Source organism: Ylistrum balloti, unplaced genomic scaffold (genome assembly GCF_031769215.1).
Source record: "Ylistrum balloti isolate Yb309-2 unplaced genomic scaffold, AGI_CSIRO_Ybal_v1 Utg370316, whole genome shotgun sequence".
Classification (NCBI taxonomy): Eukaryota; Metazoa; Mollusca; class Bivalvia; order Pectinida; family Pectinidae; genus Ylistrum; species Ylistrum balloti.
Window position 1 is genome coordinate 30040 of NW_026782233.1, and position 20380 is coordinate 50419.

The 20380-nt window shown below is 34.6% G+C and overlaps 2 protein-coding genes across 2 annotated transcripts; one reads left to right on the top strand and one right to left on the bottom strand.

Moving 5' to 3' along the window:
* Positions 1-54: 54 nt before the first annotated feature.
* On the top strand, positions 55-5660 carry LOC132553316 (di-N-acetylchitobiase-like). The gene is made up of 7 exons (XM_060217550.1): positions 55-192; positions 1108-1252; positions 1546-1757; positions 2048-2219; positions 2360-2457; positions 4038-4205; positions 4706-5660. The coding sequence occupies exons 1-7, from the start codon at positions 55-57 to the stop codon at positions 4922-4924; spliced, it is 1152 nt and encodes a 383-aa protein (XP_060073533.1). The 3' UTR covers positions 4925-5660.
* Positions 5661-7519: 1859 nt separating this feature from the next.
* Positions 7520-20326, bottom strand: LOC132553309 (pre-mRNA-splicing factor ATP-dependent RNA helicase DHX16-like). The gene is made up of 17 exons (XM_060217539.1): positions 20129-20326; positions 18456-18590; positions 18153-18232; positions 16864-17032; positions 16116-16288; positions 14361-14709; positions 13744-13932; positions 13358-13468; positions 12871-12986; positions 12176-12317; positions 11817-12017; positions 11449-11568; positions 11068-11208; positions 9835-10184; positions 9165-9489; positions 8725-8901; positions 7520-8406 (listed from the first exon to the last, which is right to left on the bottom strand). Exons 1-17 carry the CDS (start codon positions 20324-20326, stop codon positions 8269-8271), a joined length of 3114 nt encoding a protein of 1037 aa, XP_060073522.1. The 3' UTR covers positions 7520-8268.
* Between the last annotated feature and the right edge of the window lie 54 nt (positions 20327-20380).

Consider the following 20380-nt stretch of genomic DNA (forward strand, 5'->3'; position numbering starts at 1 on the left):
CGGATTAAAAAATTCGGGTTATTTTTTTTTAATTACACCGGTTATATACGTAAGATGGAACGGTGGTGTCCACTTGTGTTGATAGTCCTATTTTCTGTGATATGGAGAGTACACCGGATATCTGGAGAGACAAATTGTCCCTGTTCTAACCCATCATTATGTGAACCAATAAAGGACACAAACAGAAAGGAGGTAAAGTCGTTTGTTACCATTTAACTAGACCGTCCGTTTTGGCCTGTCTATTTTCATCCGGGTCGCTTCATTTATCGGTGGAACCAGTTCGGCCAATCTTGTTTTAACTGTATAACAGACAAGGTCGGACCTGCTTATCTTGTTTTTCTTTCCGCTGAGCTTCAACTAAGCCTTTCGAAGGCACGTATTAATATTTTTAGACCGATTCCAATTTATGTGTGAAATATTAAATGTACAAACGAGACGCTTTGTCCGCGTAAACGAATACAGGCCCGAGATTTTGTTGGTGTGTTACGTAATAACTTACACTGATTCATACGTGTCAATATCTTCATACATATAGTCCTACTGGTACCGTTATTTATTGATATATCACTTGGCAATGGGTATATTACAGGTCAACTATACCTTAACTCCTCACTTGAAATCTTTTTACCGTATTTACTCATGTAACAGCCGAGATTACAATTTTGTATCTGATATAGGAGGATACTGCACTTTACATGCGTGATGTTTTTAGTACTTATTTTGATGTTATAGGTTGCTGAAATTGATTGTGGATCTATGGCTTGTTCTTGTAAAATATTGCATAATTATCAAATAAAGATACAATTCTTTAAAACCTCCATCTTTGCCGTATGATAAATTATTAACAGAGTTTGATAGCGACATAGGTCATAACACCCTTAACATTTGTGTCACTAGGCGAATCAAAATGATTCCTAATATACTATTAAATAGACCCGAAGAGCCTTGATGGAGTAAAGCAAATGTAAATATGCCATGCCTGTCATATCAATGTCCATTAAAACATTTAATCAACATCACTTTTTTCAAATAGAACTAGTTTTTAAAATATTTAAAATATAATCTGACTTTAGCACTCTATCTGTATGTTTGTATCTTTATTTTCAGGTGTTCGTATTTTCGTTAAGTAAAGACATTCAAACATGGCAAAAGTACAACTGGACAAAGATCAGTACTGTGGTCATGGTTGGTTACTATAGTGATGACATGATGTGTCTCGCGCATAGCAACGGGGCTCGGGTTGTTTTCATAGGTACCGATTTTTTCCAGTCTTATTCGATAAAATAAACACATCAGACAGGAAAAAAGTTTCATTATTTTCAACAGAAACAAGAAAAAAACTGAAACAAACAAACTGGTAAAATATTTTCTTTTCCGTGTTCTCCTTTTCCATTAAATGTTCTCCATTCTGAAATATAAAGCGAACATACATGCGATAACTGTTCTAAAAAGTACATGCAAATAAATTGTGATTCAAATACTTTGATTAAAGATAGGTCATTCTTTATAATTATTAGTAAGTCAATTCTAATTGGTTGATTATAGGGGGCGTCCCTACAGAATACCTCACTAACGCTACCCTTCAGGAGGAGTGGGTGGTTAAAAATTTAGCCATTGTCACCCAGAAACACTTGGATGGAATTAACTTTGATTACGAGAGTCCAATACCAGCTGATCGGACAGACCTGAGGGACGGCTACACTGCACTGGTCAGACGGACATACAAGATGTTCAAACAATACAATCCATCATATCAGGTCAATATAATGTTGTTAATTAATCTGGGTATCGAAGTTCTAGGTCAACTTAATAGCTGTCAGTCACCCAGAATGTTGTGTCCATCATTTTTTCACCAGCTGTTCGGATGATTAATTGGTCATGGTTATTAATGTTTTCATGACAATGTCTTAAGTTACTCTCAGTTGCATTTTAGTAAAATTAAGTTAAGTGCTCAATTTTGGGTCAGTCTAGTCGCTTTCCATTGCTAAGTTTATTCCAAGCCAGATTAATGCATATCATGAAATTTATGGCGACTCCAATAACACAGGTTACGGTTGACGTTGCATGGTCACCAGCTTGTATTGACCAACGTTGCTATGACTACAAGACTCTAGCCACAGTGACAGACTTTTTGTTTGTCATGTCCTACGATGAGCAGAGTCAGATCAAGGGTCCATGTATAGCTTTGGCAAACTCTGGATTCTACAAAACACAATCAGGTGAGAGTTGTTCTGTAGAACTTCCCACGATTATTCTATTGCGCTTTTTAACTCCATACCCAACGTATTGATCCACTCTATTTGCAATGATTTCTTACGACATAAGTCATCCATGTTCAATTGACAAATGTTTATTGTAGGCTTACAGAAATACTTTGCAGCAGGAATATCATCTGACAAAATGGTGCTAGGAGTTCCCTGGTACGGATACTACTACCCATGTGTGGATGTAACAGAGGTAAATTTTATGCATGATGTCATTGTGTTGACACAGAAAAAGATGGAAATTTTTCTTGGTGACTCAAAACATGTTGCTTAGAGAGTTCAGAGGACTACGAAATGTTCCGAATAAGCCGAAAGATCGGGTCGTTTGAAACAGGTTTTAATAGTATAAACCAAATTCTGGCTGTGACCAATTTTATGGCAGGGAAAATTCATTATCTACAAGAATTATTCAAACCATATATTTATCAATGAATTGATCAGCTGGTAGTTGAAAGGTGCTGTGTCCATGACTGCCTGTAGAATATTTATAAAGTTACTTCAAGGTGATTACATATCATTCGCTTGGGTTTGTAGTATTATTCCAGTGCTGTTAAATCTTTCATAACTGTGCATTATGATATGCAGTTATAATCAATTTTTCTATTTTTTTTTTTTTTTATATACAAAATGCTGCAATCTGATTGGTCTAAAAATTTTTCATACCTCTATGAAAAAAATAAGAAGCCACACCCCCTCTTCGCCGGAACTATTTTTCCACGGTAACATCAAAGGCTCACAGAAACCTTTGATCTTCACCTTCAACTTCCGGTTTGTGTCAAACAAACTGTACTTAAAATTATTTTAAAAGGAACCAAAATATAAAAATATACACTGTGCTAATGAAAAAAACAAATAAAAACATTAAAGGAAATAATAATAAACAAAAAGTTTATTCTAGCGTCGTCTGCTAGGCCTAACTACCTGAGCTTTTAATGATGGCCGACGTCTTCCCGCTGATCCGATCAGCTGACACGCGCGCGCTCATTTGCATATCGTTCAGTTCATGGTTATTGCGCATATAGAAAGTGCCACTATTAAATTCGTTTAAAATCACTTCCTTTTATGTTTTATTTTAAACTCGGTGGATTTAAAACTAATTATAAGCGTTGATTTAATTTTTTTAGTTTCACAGGGGCATGAAAAAAATTTGTTTGCAAACTCTTGAATGAATCCGTCGGATTCATACATTTTGCAAATTTTTTTTTCATACGCCTATGAAACTAAAAAAAAATACATCAATGCTTAAATAGAATTGGTTGGTTGAGTTGCTAGTTTGGAGAAGAGGAAAGATGTCGCAAAGAGGTGTTGAATTAATGTGTATTGCCTGACTGACTGAAATGCTGAACTTTGTTGAAATTGCTACAGGAAGAGGTTGTCTTTTATTCTGCTAAACTCAATCAACCAAGAGTGAAGCCATCCTCGATCACTCACGATCACTCTCTGCAGAGATTATAAACCCTGCAGTTACCGAAGATGAGGGAGAAGTATACAGTAATTTTGGTTTGGTTCATAGTATATCGGACCCGAATTAATGGACCACAATATCTTAACACCATATACATATACAACACCTGTAATACACGTAAAATACCTCACAAACCTGCAAACTTTATCGCAATCATTTCCGGTTGTATTGTTAAGTTCTGATCGTGTGTCGATATTCTACGAAATACTAGTACTTTGTACTAGCGTGTAGAATCTTTTATATATATTGTTTATGTTTGTGAACATTTCGGCTTGCTAACACTATGGTATATTTTTTACTGACACCAGGACAATACATGTGCCATCAAACATGTACCGTTCCGTGGGGTGAACTGCAGCGACGCCGCAGGAAGAGAGATTAACTACGACTTCATAATGCACATCCTCAAAAATTCAACGACTGGTCGACTTTGGGAAACATCTACTCTCACACCCTACTTTAACTACAAGGAAAATGTATGTAATCAAGATATAAATGGGGATGCTCATGTATATAATATTATGTTGATAAGGAAATCAAATCAAAGTCTAGTATAATGTTTTTTATGTTAATATAATATTTTAAAAATATCAGATTATTGTTTTTAATATAACGCATTTGGTATTTCAAAAACATTTTTAATGAAATAAAGAAATGTTTCCCTGCCTCCGGAACAAACGGTTGTGTAAAGGGTCTTTTTTAGATTGTATAATATATTTATATATCAATTGTCATTTAGAATTTCCCTAAACGGATCTTTCTCGTGCTACTGGTGGTGTATCATGATATAGAATAGGAAATGGCGTAATAGAGAGCAAAGCTTAACTGGCCAGGGGATATTTCTCTACAACCAACCAGCATACTGAAAAATTTCTTTACCTCAAATTCTCTAAACAGTCTGAACTGGGTAGAAAATATCAAAAGCTCTAAATAGGAAATGGATAAGTATCTAAACGAATATTTCTTATTTCAACAGGGAACGACTTATCAGATTCGATATGATGACCCTGTGAGTTTAAAGTTCAAGTTTGACATGGCACTCAGATACAACCTTCGTGGAGTAGGAATCTGGAACGCTGATGCTTTAGACTACTCTCACGACACACCGGAAGTTGTTCATCAACGAGCTCAGATGTGGCAAGCATTTCCTGATTACAAGAAATCTGAACCCACCATAAACAGTGATTTTATATAATTTATTATTTTTTTTTTCAAAGAAAAACAGATTATGGTTCCCTATTACAATGAAAATAAACAGTAAAACATTTCTTATCTTTTGTGCAATATGGATGATCTTACCTTGTCATCGATTCACACATTAGTGTCGTCAAAGAGCACTGATGTTTCTTATTACTGTTATTGATAGTTGAAAACTGATGTTTATTAAAATGATTGGAAGACATTTCAATAAATTGCTTTATTGAGAAATAAGACCATTTCCCATACCTCGACTAGATGAAAAGATATCATGTTATCTTTATCTTTATAGAATTTTGAAGAAAAAAAATCAGTATAAGTCTTTTAAGTCCTATAGTGTCAGTCAGTACCACTACATAATGTAAATCAACTTCGTTAAATTGTTTGTAATATGACAGAGTGATGGATCTCTTAACCTCTATGATATTTTTTTTAACTTTTATAGTGTTTTGAAATTTGTTACTTATATTTGATAGACTTTTGATAGAAATATTAATAACAGCTGATAATAAGATCATAACCAGATCATTTGAATAACTTTGTATTTGTTATATGTTCTGTGTATGTGATGTCATTTATGCTATATGTCTTGATAAAGGGACAGATTGCCTCAAAACGAAACAAAAATTGACTATACACTAGTCTGTACTGTTATTATTACTTCATTGATCATACATATATTGTCAAACATGTATATGATATACACAGATCAACTACACATTCCTTGATATTTGCTTTACTCATATTTATTTTTTATTAAAAATGTGTTTTTCTGTCAGAACAAATTTTTGCTTTTTTGTTTGCAAGAGAAAGAATATAGAAGGAAACAAAAGGCCCAAAGGGTCTGTATTACTCACCTGGTTATTTTACAATTGCTTCATCCTTTACTCCAGTTTTTCCCTAATTCCATCCAACCTTTCTTTTCCTCTCCCCATCCCTTCATTTCTTGTCAAAATACCTTTTCTCAATAGGATTTCCCTTATTAGACCCTGCCCCTCTGTTGCAATGGAGTTCAATTTCTTGTATAAGGGCCACCCCTTTCTCTCCTGCAGGGGATGGGGGTCAGATTGGTATTAGACCCATCCTTTATACAAAATTATGGAGTCAATTCAAACAAGGAAGCTTAAAACTGCATTTAAACAAAATGCAATCATTCTTACAGGGGAAGGATTTTGAAGAATTTCCTGAATTTCCAAACTCTGGGCCCTGGCCTTCACCCCACAAGGGACTGATGCACAACATTATATATATATATTTGAATATGGTAACACAGCTGACAAAGGAAGACAATATTTGACTCGTGCCCTATCCATGCCTCAAAATTGCAATATTAAAATTTGAGCACTGAAGTCCATCCCACATTGTTGAATAAGTGTGGTTCCAAAGCATATCTTATGTTGTTACATCAATTGCCTCATAAGACATTCTAGTCACCTATGATAAAAACCTTATGTCCTACAAGTCCCAGCCTCTGTAAGTTTATGGCTGCTGATGATAAAGCAAACGTTTATTAATGTACAGAACTGCAAAGCTGAAAGTATTCTGCTTCAACCATATTCAGTTCCCAGAATGCTCTTACCTCAGTAAAGTTTAAAAATGTTTGCATGCAGACTCCACACTCATTTTGAATACTGCTCCTACCTTCTCAATCAATTTTTAGCATACATGTCTGTTCTAGCTGGTTACTAGGTCCCTACTCAGTGAATGGATAAAAAAAGATCTAGATCTCCCCCTTGACAAATACAGCAAAGAAAATACTGACATGTCAAAGAATCTGAACTCAAATTTGATGAACAAAATAAAAAGAGAAGACAGATTTACAGGAGACTCTTGAAAATTATGAAGGGAATAAGACCTGGCCCCACTTGTATAAAACATCTCAACTTGAGATTTCCTCAAGTCAAGATTTTCCTCAGCTAATATCTCCTTGAAAATATCTTGTATGAAAATTCCTCAAGGAATTTCAGGACATCCTAGCCGATGACTTCCTCCTGTTCCTTGAGAAAATTTTATACAAGCTGTTTTTGAGGAGATATCAGCTGAGGAAAATCTCGAGTTGAGATGTTTTATACAAGTGGGGCCAGGTATTCTGGAAGGGAAAACATCTTCTGTTTCATAGACAACACCAGCCATGTAAATCTTTGTCAATCAAAGCATGTTAGGTTACTAAATGAGACCTTTCCTCAACAAAATCTGAACAATCAAGCATATTAAGGAGCATCACACACGTTTAACTTCATATCATACAAGGAAATAAAATATCAAGTTGACAATAATATCTCCCCATAATCTTCATTAATCTGTGGGTCTTGAAGCTCTTTGAGAGTTTATCTGTCAGTTGTCAACATCTCACATGAAAATCATGACATTGGAACCAAGCTCTTGAATATCAAATCAAAAACAACATGTAACTACTTTATGTTGGAGGTGTGGGATGTTGCTATCCAAAAATGAAAAGTTCCTAATAGGGTAATAGAAATTGTCATGCTTATAATGCAGGTTGGTTGAAAACTCACTGTTTGCTTTATTGAAGAAAAAGGTTGAAGTGGTTGATGTATATTGTTGCAAAATAATTGAAAAAAAAACTTCATGATGAACTTTTGTTTCATATTTTTTTATTGAAAATATTTTTTCACCTTTAAAATAGACAATTCACATCTACATCTCCGTATGACCAGCATACACCTTTCAACAGTATCATAACATTGCAAGTCAGATTCTCAACACACAATCATTCTTAAAAAGTATGTTTATCAGTCATACTAGAGAGAAATCACTTACCTATGTATTGTTTTCAATAAAATCCACACTCCTTTCTACAGTCATGAAAACATGCCAAAACTCAAACATCAGGTTCACTTGTACTTTAAATCCTAATCAAATGTGAATCTGTGCTAGTTAAATTTAATTATTTCCAAGTATTCTATATCAATATTGTAACCGGTCAATATACAAATCCTGCATTGTTAAACCAAGTATTTCAGAGTCTGTACCATACCTAATTCTGGTTCATAATCTTAACATCATACATGTATCTTTATGCAAATCAGCTTAAGTAAGTGATTAAATTTGTCTTCCTTTTTCAAAAAATAAAAGCACTTCCATAATAACAGTATTAAGCAAATTAATACTTGTAAACTGATAAAACAAAAGTATTCAAGCTTTGTCTTAGAAATTGTTTATGTACTGAGCATTCTCCCATTATCATTACTCCTCAGTCATTACAATTAGCTCACTTTGGTTTGGTTTACATAACATGTGTACATGTTTAAAATGTGTAAATGGCATGTATAAGGCAAAGAAATCGCCTAATATGGTTCAACAAATATATCACTTCGTACATTAATATTGTCTTACAACATCTTCCCGAGCTTTCCCAGTATTCTTTGGCATTTTCCGTTTGGATGTGTCCTCCAGTTCTTTGGACTTGTAGTAGTGTGGTGCTACCTCTAGAAGCCAGGAGTTCTCTATCTCTATCACCTTTAACAAACAATGGTGCATAAACAAAGCCATCACATACTGCCTTATGGGAAAGGAACGCATCAAATATCTCTGTTAAGTTCTTTGCTTAGAAATAGGTAGGAAATATTTATCTCTTCTGAAACAAGGCAAACAGAAATCAATTGATAAAAGGTTAGAGTAAGGAAAGAAAACTTTAAAAAGTTAAAACTTAAACATATTATTAATGTTATAATAAAACAGAATATTCAGTAATACATAATAAATATTTCTTTAACAACTAGTGAAATTACTTTAAATCTAAATTATATTAAAACCTTAAATCTTTAACTGGGGTACCTGTCTCATGAACTCCTTGGTAGTAAATACGAGCTCATGGTAGATAAGCCAACGGGGTCGATCCTCAAAAAGGCTACTATTGGGGTGAACCATGACTGTTTGCTGATGCTTCACAGTTCTGTAGTTACCTCCCTTGCCAAGCCGTGCCGTGTGGTAGAAAAATCCAGCAGTAATGGCCTGACAGAATTATATAGAACACATATATTAACATAGGATTGTATGTATCACCAACATCTAACAAAAATTCCTTTGAGAATGAAATTTTATTCCGGATTGCGAATTTGATTTCTTATAGATAAGTATTCATTTCCGTTTTTTCAAAGTTGTTTTTTAATTTAGCATGATTTCTCAGAGTTTTGTTTCATTTCTAAATATGGAAAGAAAAAATCAGCTGCCATCTAAAGATTTATTACCACACTACAGCATAGTAGATGACTGACCTTGCGGACGGCGATAGTGTCACCAGGGTTGGTGGTCATTTCAATCTCAACTCTTTCCATTAACCCTTCGAGCTGGTCCCGGACGTCACGAGCTCGCTTCATTGACCTGTGCTGGATGAAGTTTTCATAGCACCACTGTGTGGAGTGAGAGGTTTCCTCCCATTGATTGTACACATTCAATAGTGTCATGTGGTCTCCACCTGGACGGAAAAAGTTCTGCCGAGCTGTATCAGCATGGACAACCTTGTCTTTGGGGCGGTAGAATATGGCATTATTGACGGATAACATAGCACAAATTGTCAGGATCTCCTTTGAGCACTTATATCTGAAACAAGGTGTATGCTTGAGGTATCACATCAGCATGGTCACATGGAATAAACAGCCTCATAAATATAAAAAGTTTGATTTAATTACCAACAAATGATGACAGTTGCAAACACAGACATTGTATTATAATTGAAATAGAGAGCATTTGTTTTGAAAATGTTAAAACTGCAAAAGCCATTATTTTAAAATTTCTACCACTAAGCACACATTGCATAACCAATAGTTAAAAAGAATTAAGAGTTTTTGTTTGACATTTATGTTTAAAAGAACATCATATATGCTGTGAAAACAGTCACAGACCATAAAAACACAATAACTAAGGAAAGGTTTTTACAAAACTCACTGTTCTGAAGCCAGTATAGCTTTAGACATCATTGGGTCTACAGGAAACTCTGCCATGCGACGCCCCAGTTTTGTGAGCTCCCCACGATGGTTTAGAGCTCCAAGGGCATACAACTGTTCCAGGGCAAGGACCAAGGTCTCGTGAGGAGGTGGGTCCATGAAATCAAAGTGGATGAGGTCATTGATTCCCAGAGACTTGAGCATGAGAACTACATTACCAAGATTAGTCCTTTGGATCTCGGGTATTGTATTATCCTCAAGCTCATTCTTGTAGGCCCAGGCTGTGTACAGACGGAAACATTTTCCTGCTGAGACTCTTCCTGCACGCCCTGCACGCTGGTTGGAAGATGCCTGGTTTGTACAACATTAATGGCTATTTCAGAAAATATTAATTCAATAACAGTAACTGGATAAGATTTTCCTGGTATTCATCAGAAATGCCATTTTTGTAGTCCAGTCATCGGACATGCCAAGTCTTATATATTGTGTATTAGTTTACATAAAGTTGTTGATACTTTTTTCAACTCAAATATGAATAGAAAAGTAGAGATGTTTTAAGTCCCAATTCACTGCCTTTATGATATAACAAATGGGGCAAAGCCAAAATTGGCCGGGTTGCGGGATGAGTGCAATGTTATATGGTATTTATAAGACAGTTAAGGGTATTTTATTTGTTGAGTATGTAGAATATTTGTTATAAGAGAGAAAGTTTGGTTGTATTTTATGAATTGGTGCAGTTTGTAGTAGTTTCTGAGAAACTGTGATAACAAGAAAAGTTTCAGAAAATGATAAGTTCCAAAGCCCAGTAACTACAGAAAAATGTCTGGAATGAATCCATAATAGGAGGTGCACATCTTCAACATATCTAAAAACATCCTACAAAGTTTCAAGATTCTACGTCAACAACTCTAGGAGGAGTTGATTCTACAAAACTGGAACCCCTTTTCCCAACCCACCCAGCCGCCCACCTGACATTCACCATACTATAACTAGGATTTGCACTATGTGCAACCTGGCCAAACATCCTTGCTCACATAAAGGCAACTCTTGAATGCTTTAAGTGAAAATTCTGGATTTATTCCAATCCAGGTTTTTCAAGTTCAGGTAAGTTAAGGTTTCTATTGCAACATTTTCTAATGCTAATTGCCTGAACTGCATTAAATATTGTTGGTATGAGGTAAGTGACTTATACTTTATCTGTGATATCAGTGACATACCTGTAATGTAAACTTACCTTCGATATAGGTGTGACAATGAGTGACTCCATGCCTGTTCGTGCATTGTAGCTATTCTGTTTACAGAAACCGGGATCAATGACATATTTTATGCCGTCTATCGTCAGAGATGTCTCTGCTATGTTGGTAGCTATGACAACCTGTTGTAGGAAGCAAACGTCAAGTAAAACTTACAGAATATAAATAATAAAGATACCATTTTTGTTTGTCATGATTCAAATATACTTTGCATTTAAAATAAGTTCTTGTTTTTATTCATTGGACCAGTTTGAGAAAATATCTTTTCTTCTCCTTCCAATATATACTACGTGATTAAAAGCCAATTTACAGTATGGTCACAATGATGCTGTTAAAAACACTGATCAATTGACTTGACTCACCTTCCTGGCACCTGGAGGTGTGGGCTCAAATATCTTGGCCTGCATGTCAGAAGGCAGGTTGGCATAGATTGGCAAGATGATGAGTTCCTTTATCTTACTACCAAGTTTCTTTGTTCTCTCCTGTAAGAAATATAACATATTTAGTTTAACACTGTTCTCTCCTGTAAGAAACATAACATATTTAGTTTAACTTTATCTTTTTGAGACAAAAAAGTCTGTTTAACTCATTGTACATTATCAGACTATTATTTCCAATAAAATGAACTTACAGATACTGACTGTCCTGACATCTGCAAGATTCAATTGTTAAACATATATGTAACATCTTGCTACATGACTATATACTCCTGCATGTAATCATAACAAACCTGTAACATCTCGTTGCATGATTCAATCTCCTCCTGCCCAGTGAGGAATACCAGGATGTCACCAAATGGTTGTGTAACATGGATCTGAAGCACAGACACAACAGCAGCATCAAGGTAGTCAGCCTCCGGCGCCTTGGTGTAATAGATATCCACAGGGAAACGTCGACCAGGGATCCGAAAGATCGGGGCATCGTCAAAAAACTGAAACAAATCCACAATAACTATCACACTGTGATATTCTTTTTTTTCAGAGTCAATATGGTAGTTTCTTAGAGGAACCAATGAAAACACAAATCTTCTTGAATGATATGTTAAAAAAAAGGAGTCTGTACTGTTTACAGAAGTAAGTATACTCTTACCTCAGAGAACTTCTCTGCATCAAGTGTAGCACTAGATATAAGGAGCTTGAGATCTGGTCTGAAGCGGGAAATGTCTTTGACCAGTCCAAACAAGACATCTGTGTGGAGGGTGCGCTCGTGAGCTTCATCAATTATCATCACACTAAAATGTCACACAGTATTTTATCATTAACAAGACAAAGAGCTTTGAACTATTTCATTTAGTTCAGAGACGGCCCCCTTAAACATATGTTGAATAAATTTGAAAACAGATATTGGTTGGTTTGGTACAGGTTTTTGTCTAAGTGACTCCCCCTATCACTAGATGTTGTATCACCAATGAATGTCAGTGTGCTGGTGACATGCAACAGATATACTGACCAAAGCATATGTATGAGCTAAGATGATATTGAAAGATATCTTATATAATATGGCAAATGTATAGCTAAGACTGGAAATTTTGTTTGAGTCCTTAAGGAACTTGTTTATACCAAAAACTTTTCTTGTTGTCTTCTGGTCCTATTGACAATACAATTCATATTAACTGAACCTCTGTATTAAGAACACTTCCTACAAATCCTCTTAAGTGACCTTTACAGACAGGTTTGACTCAAACTGACAAGCAGCTAACTAATCAAAATGTAACCTTGACCTATACACTTTCAATAGAGATATAGTATTTCCTACAGCTATTGTGTAGTCTTGTTTATACATACCTATAACTAGCCAGGTCTGGTTCTCCTAAGAACTCTCTCAGTAACATGCCATCAGTCATGTATTTAATGATGGTCCTGTCTGAAGTACAGTCCTCAAATCGGATACTGTACCCAACCTTCAAGTAAAACAGATATTAACATCAAATCAATACTAATTTTAAAGGTTATCATAATTTGCTAATACAATAAACCATAGCTTAATAAGACTCAGCAAGGTCTTGTTATATACATGTAATATTAAGTCTTGTTATTAACTACTGGAACAAGTTCACATGAGAGCAACAATAACCTATTATCTAATTGTGAAACTAGCCCTATGCAAAAGGGTAATATACAGAGTAATGTCAGAGTTTTCTTTCCGAATTTAAAATTGGAATTTCTTAAACCTGAATCCTGAAGTAGTGTGAATAAACACAACATGAATTTTATTTATTTATGGGTATGTTATCTAGCACTGCAACTCTACAGAACTCTTGTATTTTCGTACCTCATTTCCCAGTTTCTTCCCCATTTCCTCAGCCACACGTGCTGCCACTGACATGGCTGCCACTCGACGGGGTTGTGTACAGCCAATCTTCATGCCATTTCTCGTGAACCCCTGTGTAAAATAAATGTGAAATCAGATATCGCTACCATTTATAACTCAGTAAGAATTAATATGGGTCATATTTTCGCTGTGACAAGGAAATGATGTTCATGTTACAATGTCAGTGAAATGGAATTATTTTACACTAAAAACATTAAAACTTAAACATTTTTTTTTTTATTTGTCATCCTTATATCACATGTGTAAGCACTGAAGTGGTAATCTATCCATTATTGAAGGATAAAGATGTAGAATTTGTGATGTCTGTCATCCATTAAATAGCTCACCCCCTCATGTAGGTATTGTGGGATCTGTGTTGTTTTCCCTGATCCTGTCTCTCCTTCAATGATGAGGACCTGGTGTTCCTCTATGGCATCCAATAAATCCTGCTTAAAGGGAAAAACTGGCAGACTTCTTTTGCACTCATCTATCGTCATTTTTTTCCTCTCTGCCTCGGACATCTCTGGCTCCTTGTCCTAAATACAAGATCATCAATGTAAATGAAAAGTGACACATACAATATATATGACACATTAAACATTAAAGTCTGTTAGATCCTCCTTTTTCTATTCTTTTTCCAATATTTCAATAATTATATTCTGACAATTAAAACAGAAGAGATCTCATACATATATATAAAATATCTAAACACCTGCACATCATTCCAAATCGATCTTATATAAATGAAGGATTATATCATAAACTGCCAACTTCATTTTTTACTACACTGAACACTTATCCAAATTAAGATGAAACTATCAAATATAAGTCATTATGCAATCATTTTAACTTGCAATAAAACCCGAGACCAATTTAAGACAAGTTTTGTTGCTGGAAACTGCATATTTATGACTGAAATCTTAATTGCTTCAAATCTATTGTGCCAGCATACACCTGAAGTTACCTTGCTTTTCTTTGATCCAGGCATCTGTAATGCCTGCACAAATTCTATCTCCTCATCCATGATGAAGTCATAATCCTTGGTTTTGTGTTTCTCTTTTGCTCTTTGTTTAGCATCACGTGCTCCAAATTTCATAATTGCAGCCCCAAGATGATCCTCCTCCCAGCGTTGTTGTTCAGAGTTAATTCCCTTCTCATGGATCTCTTCTTCATAATGTTCAGATGGTTTGTCATCTTCCTTTGGCATATGGTACCGACTCACTTTCTCTATGTCCCCTGCCTTTCGATGGTCTTTAGCTATCTCCAGTACTTTTTTTTTATATTTCAGGTCTCGTTTTTCCCTCTCTGTTAGTCTGAAAAGTAAAATTGTTGGAATATTAACAAGGTCCTGATGTACATGAATGAAAGTATTTTGCTAAAAGAAACAAATAGTAAGGAAATAGAGAGTACATCAATGTTTTTTCCTCCAAAAATCCTGAATAGGTGTTAATTAAAAGTAGCAATATAAAAACTCAAATTTGCCATTAATTCTGTTGCTACTTATTTTCAGAGACTCTCCTCATCTTATTAACTCAATATAGTACATAACATGTCTAGATTTTTAATAGCTTGATGACCTTTGAAGAAAACAAATCACTGAATTACCCAGCATTATTTCACTCTGCACAGCTGTTCAATCTCATTTTTCAAATGTCATTTAAGAGGTGGCAAGAGATCAGTGTTATATTTAAATAACTTTAAACATCAAGGTTGAATGGATTTAATTAAGTTTATCATTTCAGAAGAATATTTACAGTGGAAATTCCTGATCACTGAAAAATACTTAAGGTAATAAATGCAAAATTAATCTTAACAAGGCATTGCACACGACACAAATACCAATTGTGCCTCAAACTTGAATGAGATGGTAAGAGTAAATGGAAACCAACATGTGTTCATAAACATCACCCCTTGTAAGATTTCACATTTGTACCTTCTTCAGTGCAAATGTAGGTTAGGATTACTTTACATAAGTAAAATCATTACCTTTTATCTAAATGCTGCATAAATAAATAAGTGTAATACTGAATGATGGTGCCCGATTTGATGATGTGAATGTCTCCAGTGCAAATATGGTCTCATGAACTACCAAAATGATAGGTGATTTGATATGCTTCTATTAGGAGTTTTTTGTGGATGACAATGCATTTGATGTTTTCTTAATGTCACAATTGAAGTCTGTAGAGTGATAACATCTAAATTTTAGCTAATTTCCATTTATAGTAAAGTTGACATAGTTTTTTTAACTACCACAGATCAAAACTTGAACTCACAAAAAAGGTGATTTTTGTGAACACATGTATGAAGTTTTTGTATGAATCAGTGAAACAAGGAAGCCTTTAAAACAATGTTAGTTTCCATTTATAGTGACAATGACCTAGTTTCTGACTGCACAAGGTTAGAAGTTAAACTTGTACAAGAAGTGATATTTGTGATCATGTGTGTGGAGTTTTGTACCCATCAGTTCAGAAACACAGCTTGTAGAGCAAGGACATAAATCGTTCTTGTTAATTTCCATTTATAGCATCATTGACCTAATCTTTGGCTGCACAAGGTTGGCATTTGTACAGCTGATGTTTGTAATCATGTGTGTGGAGGTTTGTGACATTAGGATGAGAAATGCAGCCTGTAGAGCCGTGACATTTCTTTATCATACAAAACAAACATAGGTACAGAGGGTATTCCTAGAATAGAAAAGGTCAAACAAAATCCTTTCTACCTTGTGTCAGAAAAGAGGTACTCCTCATCTAAGATGTCAGCCTCCAGGTCCTCCAGCTTCTGAGTCCCACGTTTCTTTAGGTACTCCTGACGTGACTTCTCTCTTATTTCAGGAATTAACTTTTTCTTATCTTCTGCCTCCATTTCCAGGCGTCGTTTTGCTTCTTCCATAGCCTATAAAACACAATGTCATTGATATGATAAAAATCTTTCATACAAACTTTGATGAGGAACTTTAAGGGTGAGTTTCGACATCGTTGTAAACTTTTATCTACACAGTTAAATCTTTATTACAGATGTTAAAGTTTAATTAATCAACTCTATTCTACATTTACTCAGCAAGAAAATGTTTGAAATGTGGATTACTTTGCACTTGAATCCTGCAAGCTTTACTTATTAGAGCACTTTATTTCAAAACTTTTAAGTCTGGTACCAAACAATATTAAAAATATCTCAGTTTGAAGTGTCTGAAGATTATTTTAAGCTACAAATGTGAACAAGATGTTGTGAATTAATAACAAGTCATTGCAGCTCTCCTGAGTTAATCCAGAATTATTTCTCTCTTATAGTCATGACAGCGATCAGTTACCTTTTAGCACAATACCTTTGTACTCTTCCACTACATTTATGACAATTTCATATTACCACCTGCTTAGTTTAAACACTCTAAACTAGATAATCTGAAATCTATATAAATGATCTTAATGTATATATATATATATCATGTACACAAAGCATTTGTTACCAACCTTTTTCTCTGATTTAGACATGACATTGCGTGTGTTGGCCTTGTCTTTGTCACGCAGACGTTTGGCAAATTTATCTCTCTCATCAATATCCTGTAATCTCTGTTGCTCCTGTTGGTCCAACTCGTCTGAATCCGAGTCCGATAGTGGGTCATCCTGGTCAAGATTCTCCCTGTTAAAAAGTTTTTCCATACTTAATTTTCACAATAATATAATTCAAATAACAATTACTATACCAAGAATTAAATTCTAGCAAGATATATCTAGCATCAAAGTTTAATGAAGTTATTTTTTTCTTATTTCAATGTAAATTTAGATTCAAATATGTGAAATTATGACCTAAATGTCCATTGAAATATAGCTATATGTGTACGTATTTACATACTTAGTATGCAGTAGTACCAGTACACATAAAGTACATAAGTAAACTTACTTATGACTTACACATCACAATAATTAACAAAACATTTCCAAGGAAGGCGCCTTGTCCAAAGTAAAAGAATCATAGAACAGTGTTGTGATGGATTCTGAAACAGCTATTTATGCTAACAAATTTCCTGTTGGCACCAATTATATATATTTTTATAGCAACCTCCCCCATTTCCTCTCAAAGAAAAGAGTAATGTGTGGCAGAGCAATATATGCCATCCCATGCCACAGAAAAACAAATACATTTTTGTATGACATATGGATATGAATACAAATATCCAAATGGAAATTTTGAGTCAAAAAGCTATGAGGGGGAAATATTAGTTTGCCTTTTGACGATAAAGTATGTGAAGCCTTAAAGATCGAAAAGTGAGAGGAGAAATGTTTAGATAATATCTAAATGCTGAAAATAAGGGAAAAAACTTTTCCAAATATCATAAAATCAAAATGCTATTAAGGAAAACCAGTCAATGTAATAATTATAATCCTACAAAGTTTAATAGAAATTAAGTAAAAACTGAGAGAGGGGATTCTCCAGGCCCAGTCAGAATTTAGATTATGAAACAAACATGGTACTGAAACTCCACCAAAAACAATCCAAATGCCATTCAGGAAAACACAACTTGTATTACAGTCATAAAAGCCTATGCTACAAAGTTTGAAAGACTGAGTGAAAACTGTGAGAAAAGATCATGAGACAAACAAAACTTTACAACACATGGATGGACATCATAGCATAATGCTTCCTGTCAAATTTTTTTTTGTGTGTACCAGGTATGTTAAAATCACAATCTGTTCAAAATGTAAACCAGCTTTTAGAGTGATGTTAGGAACCCTGCCATTTATCTAATTTTAACACATACTGAATATCATCTTCACTGCTTTCCTCTGAAGATTCTTGCTTTCTCCTGAAATGTTTCTGCTTTCTGTCTCTCTTTTCCCTCTGTAATAGAAAAAATATTAATGAAATCATATGCTATTGATTTATTCAAAAGTTCTATTGCATGAAATCTAAAAAGTAGTTCTGAAAACATTTTTTCACATCCTCTTTTCCCTCATTAAATCACAGCTGTAAACAGTACCATGCCCTTGCTATTTTACTAATTCAAAATTGGTGATTGGATCAAAGCCAATAGAGTTGTTTCCTCTATAGTTTTCTGTAATACCTTCACAGGCAAATAGGTTTCTTCTTCACTATCTTCATCAGAGAGAACTCTGTAGCTGTCGTTCTTCTTTTGTAACTCTAGTGCCTCTCGCTCTCGTTTTCTTCCAAGTTTCTCTGTCTGAGCTTGGTGTGGTACCTAGAATTTTGAAATTTTAAATGGATAAGGTAGAAGAATACAGTGTTCCATCTAGGACTTAGAAGTTGAAGGTTGCAGTGATGACCCAAAAAATTTTTTTTTTTTAAAATGGATATTCTAGGGCATGAGCCAACAAAGTTTCAGATAACTTTTGCATAAGCAGATGAAATGGTTAGACCAGCTGAACTTGCAAGAGAAGCTCCAGGTACAGATCAGGACCAAGGCTGGACTGTGAAATATTCTGTACATGTAGTTCGAGGGAGCAATACAATGTATATGCACCTTTCTAAAACTATAAATGGTTGAATATAGTAAGTTTTCAGAATTTCTGCATAAAGAATATATGCTTTTAAGTATAGGCTGAAATGAAGGATATTTTCTACCATCAAATAATTGTTTTTATGTGAGACAAGAAATTTCAAAACTGTTCAATTTGAGATTTTTTATATAATATTTCCAGGTGTGTTCTATCACCATGAAATAATTCTGGGCCACCCGAACAATTTCGACCGTTACTTGAAAGCAGCCCTACTCACCCGAAATAGACCCAAACTCATTACAGGTTATACATAAGAAGCTTTAGAACTTTTCAATACACTGTAAGTCAATAGGTTATAGCAGGAATATCACAAAAAATGATAACAGATCAACAAATTATGTTAACTATTTCCATTGCTAACTATAAGGTGTCCTTGCTCTATAAATCTGGAGCATTTCAGAGTTTGTTGGGAGTATCCCAGTTTTTTCTATTTTGATTTTTGATGTTGTTTGTGACTATAAGTATATAGGCCAAATGTAAACAAATGAACCATACCTGGTTGTGATCATCATATGCACATCGAAAAAATGAACAATGAATCATGTGAGTTAGTGTAACAAATGATTTTTGTTGCAAGACATCAATACAGTTTTTAGTACATGCATTTCTTTATACCCATGTTCTGATAATGAGACAGAGAATTTCCTTATTTTGTTCTAAAAAATCAGATTTATCACTTGCTTCTACCACATAAATCACATTCATGGCATGTTATAATTTCTTGGTATTGAAACATCATGCTGGATGCTCACCTGTGGCCATAATCTACATCAAAGAGATGTTCATCTGCACAACACAAGAGTGAATGACACTATAATGGACTGCCCTAATTGATATTTTGTTATTTTATTGGATGTGTACGTGGATACTTCAAAGTTGTTATATTCCAAATCATCAAATAAAAATCGTTTAATAAATAAAAAATATTCCTTTCACCTACCAAGCTGATTTGTCATTCAGTTTTTTAGATCTACATGAAAGAAATGTGACCGGACTTCACCTCTTTGTTTACATTCGCCCTGTATACGCATATTGTCATATTTGACTGTATCCGTATATACATTGCCAAAGGTTCCTACATGGCCAGATTTACAGATCCAGTACCCGTTTGATAGATCATGTTATCGGTTATTTTGTCTTGTTTTCATAGGCTTCCCTAATCGCAAACTGAAGAGGAAAAGTTTGAAAATTAACATCATAATATTATCTTATACGATACCTTTCCCCATAATTCCCGGGCAAAGCTCAGAACATTAGTGTCAATGTCTATTACTCCGGTGTCTTTGATCGATTCCACAAAATGTTCAGTAGTGGTGGCTTTCTTTGCCAATCCTATCATATACTGAGTTATGTGCTTGTCAGAAATACCGACAATGTCATGAAGTTTGTCATTCACCCAAGTTTCAAGCATCTCCATGGCTTCTAAACATAATAATCAGAATTTTCTACACAAATTCATGTTTTGATTTTC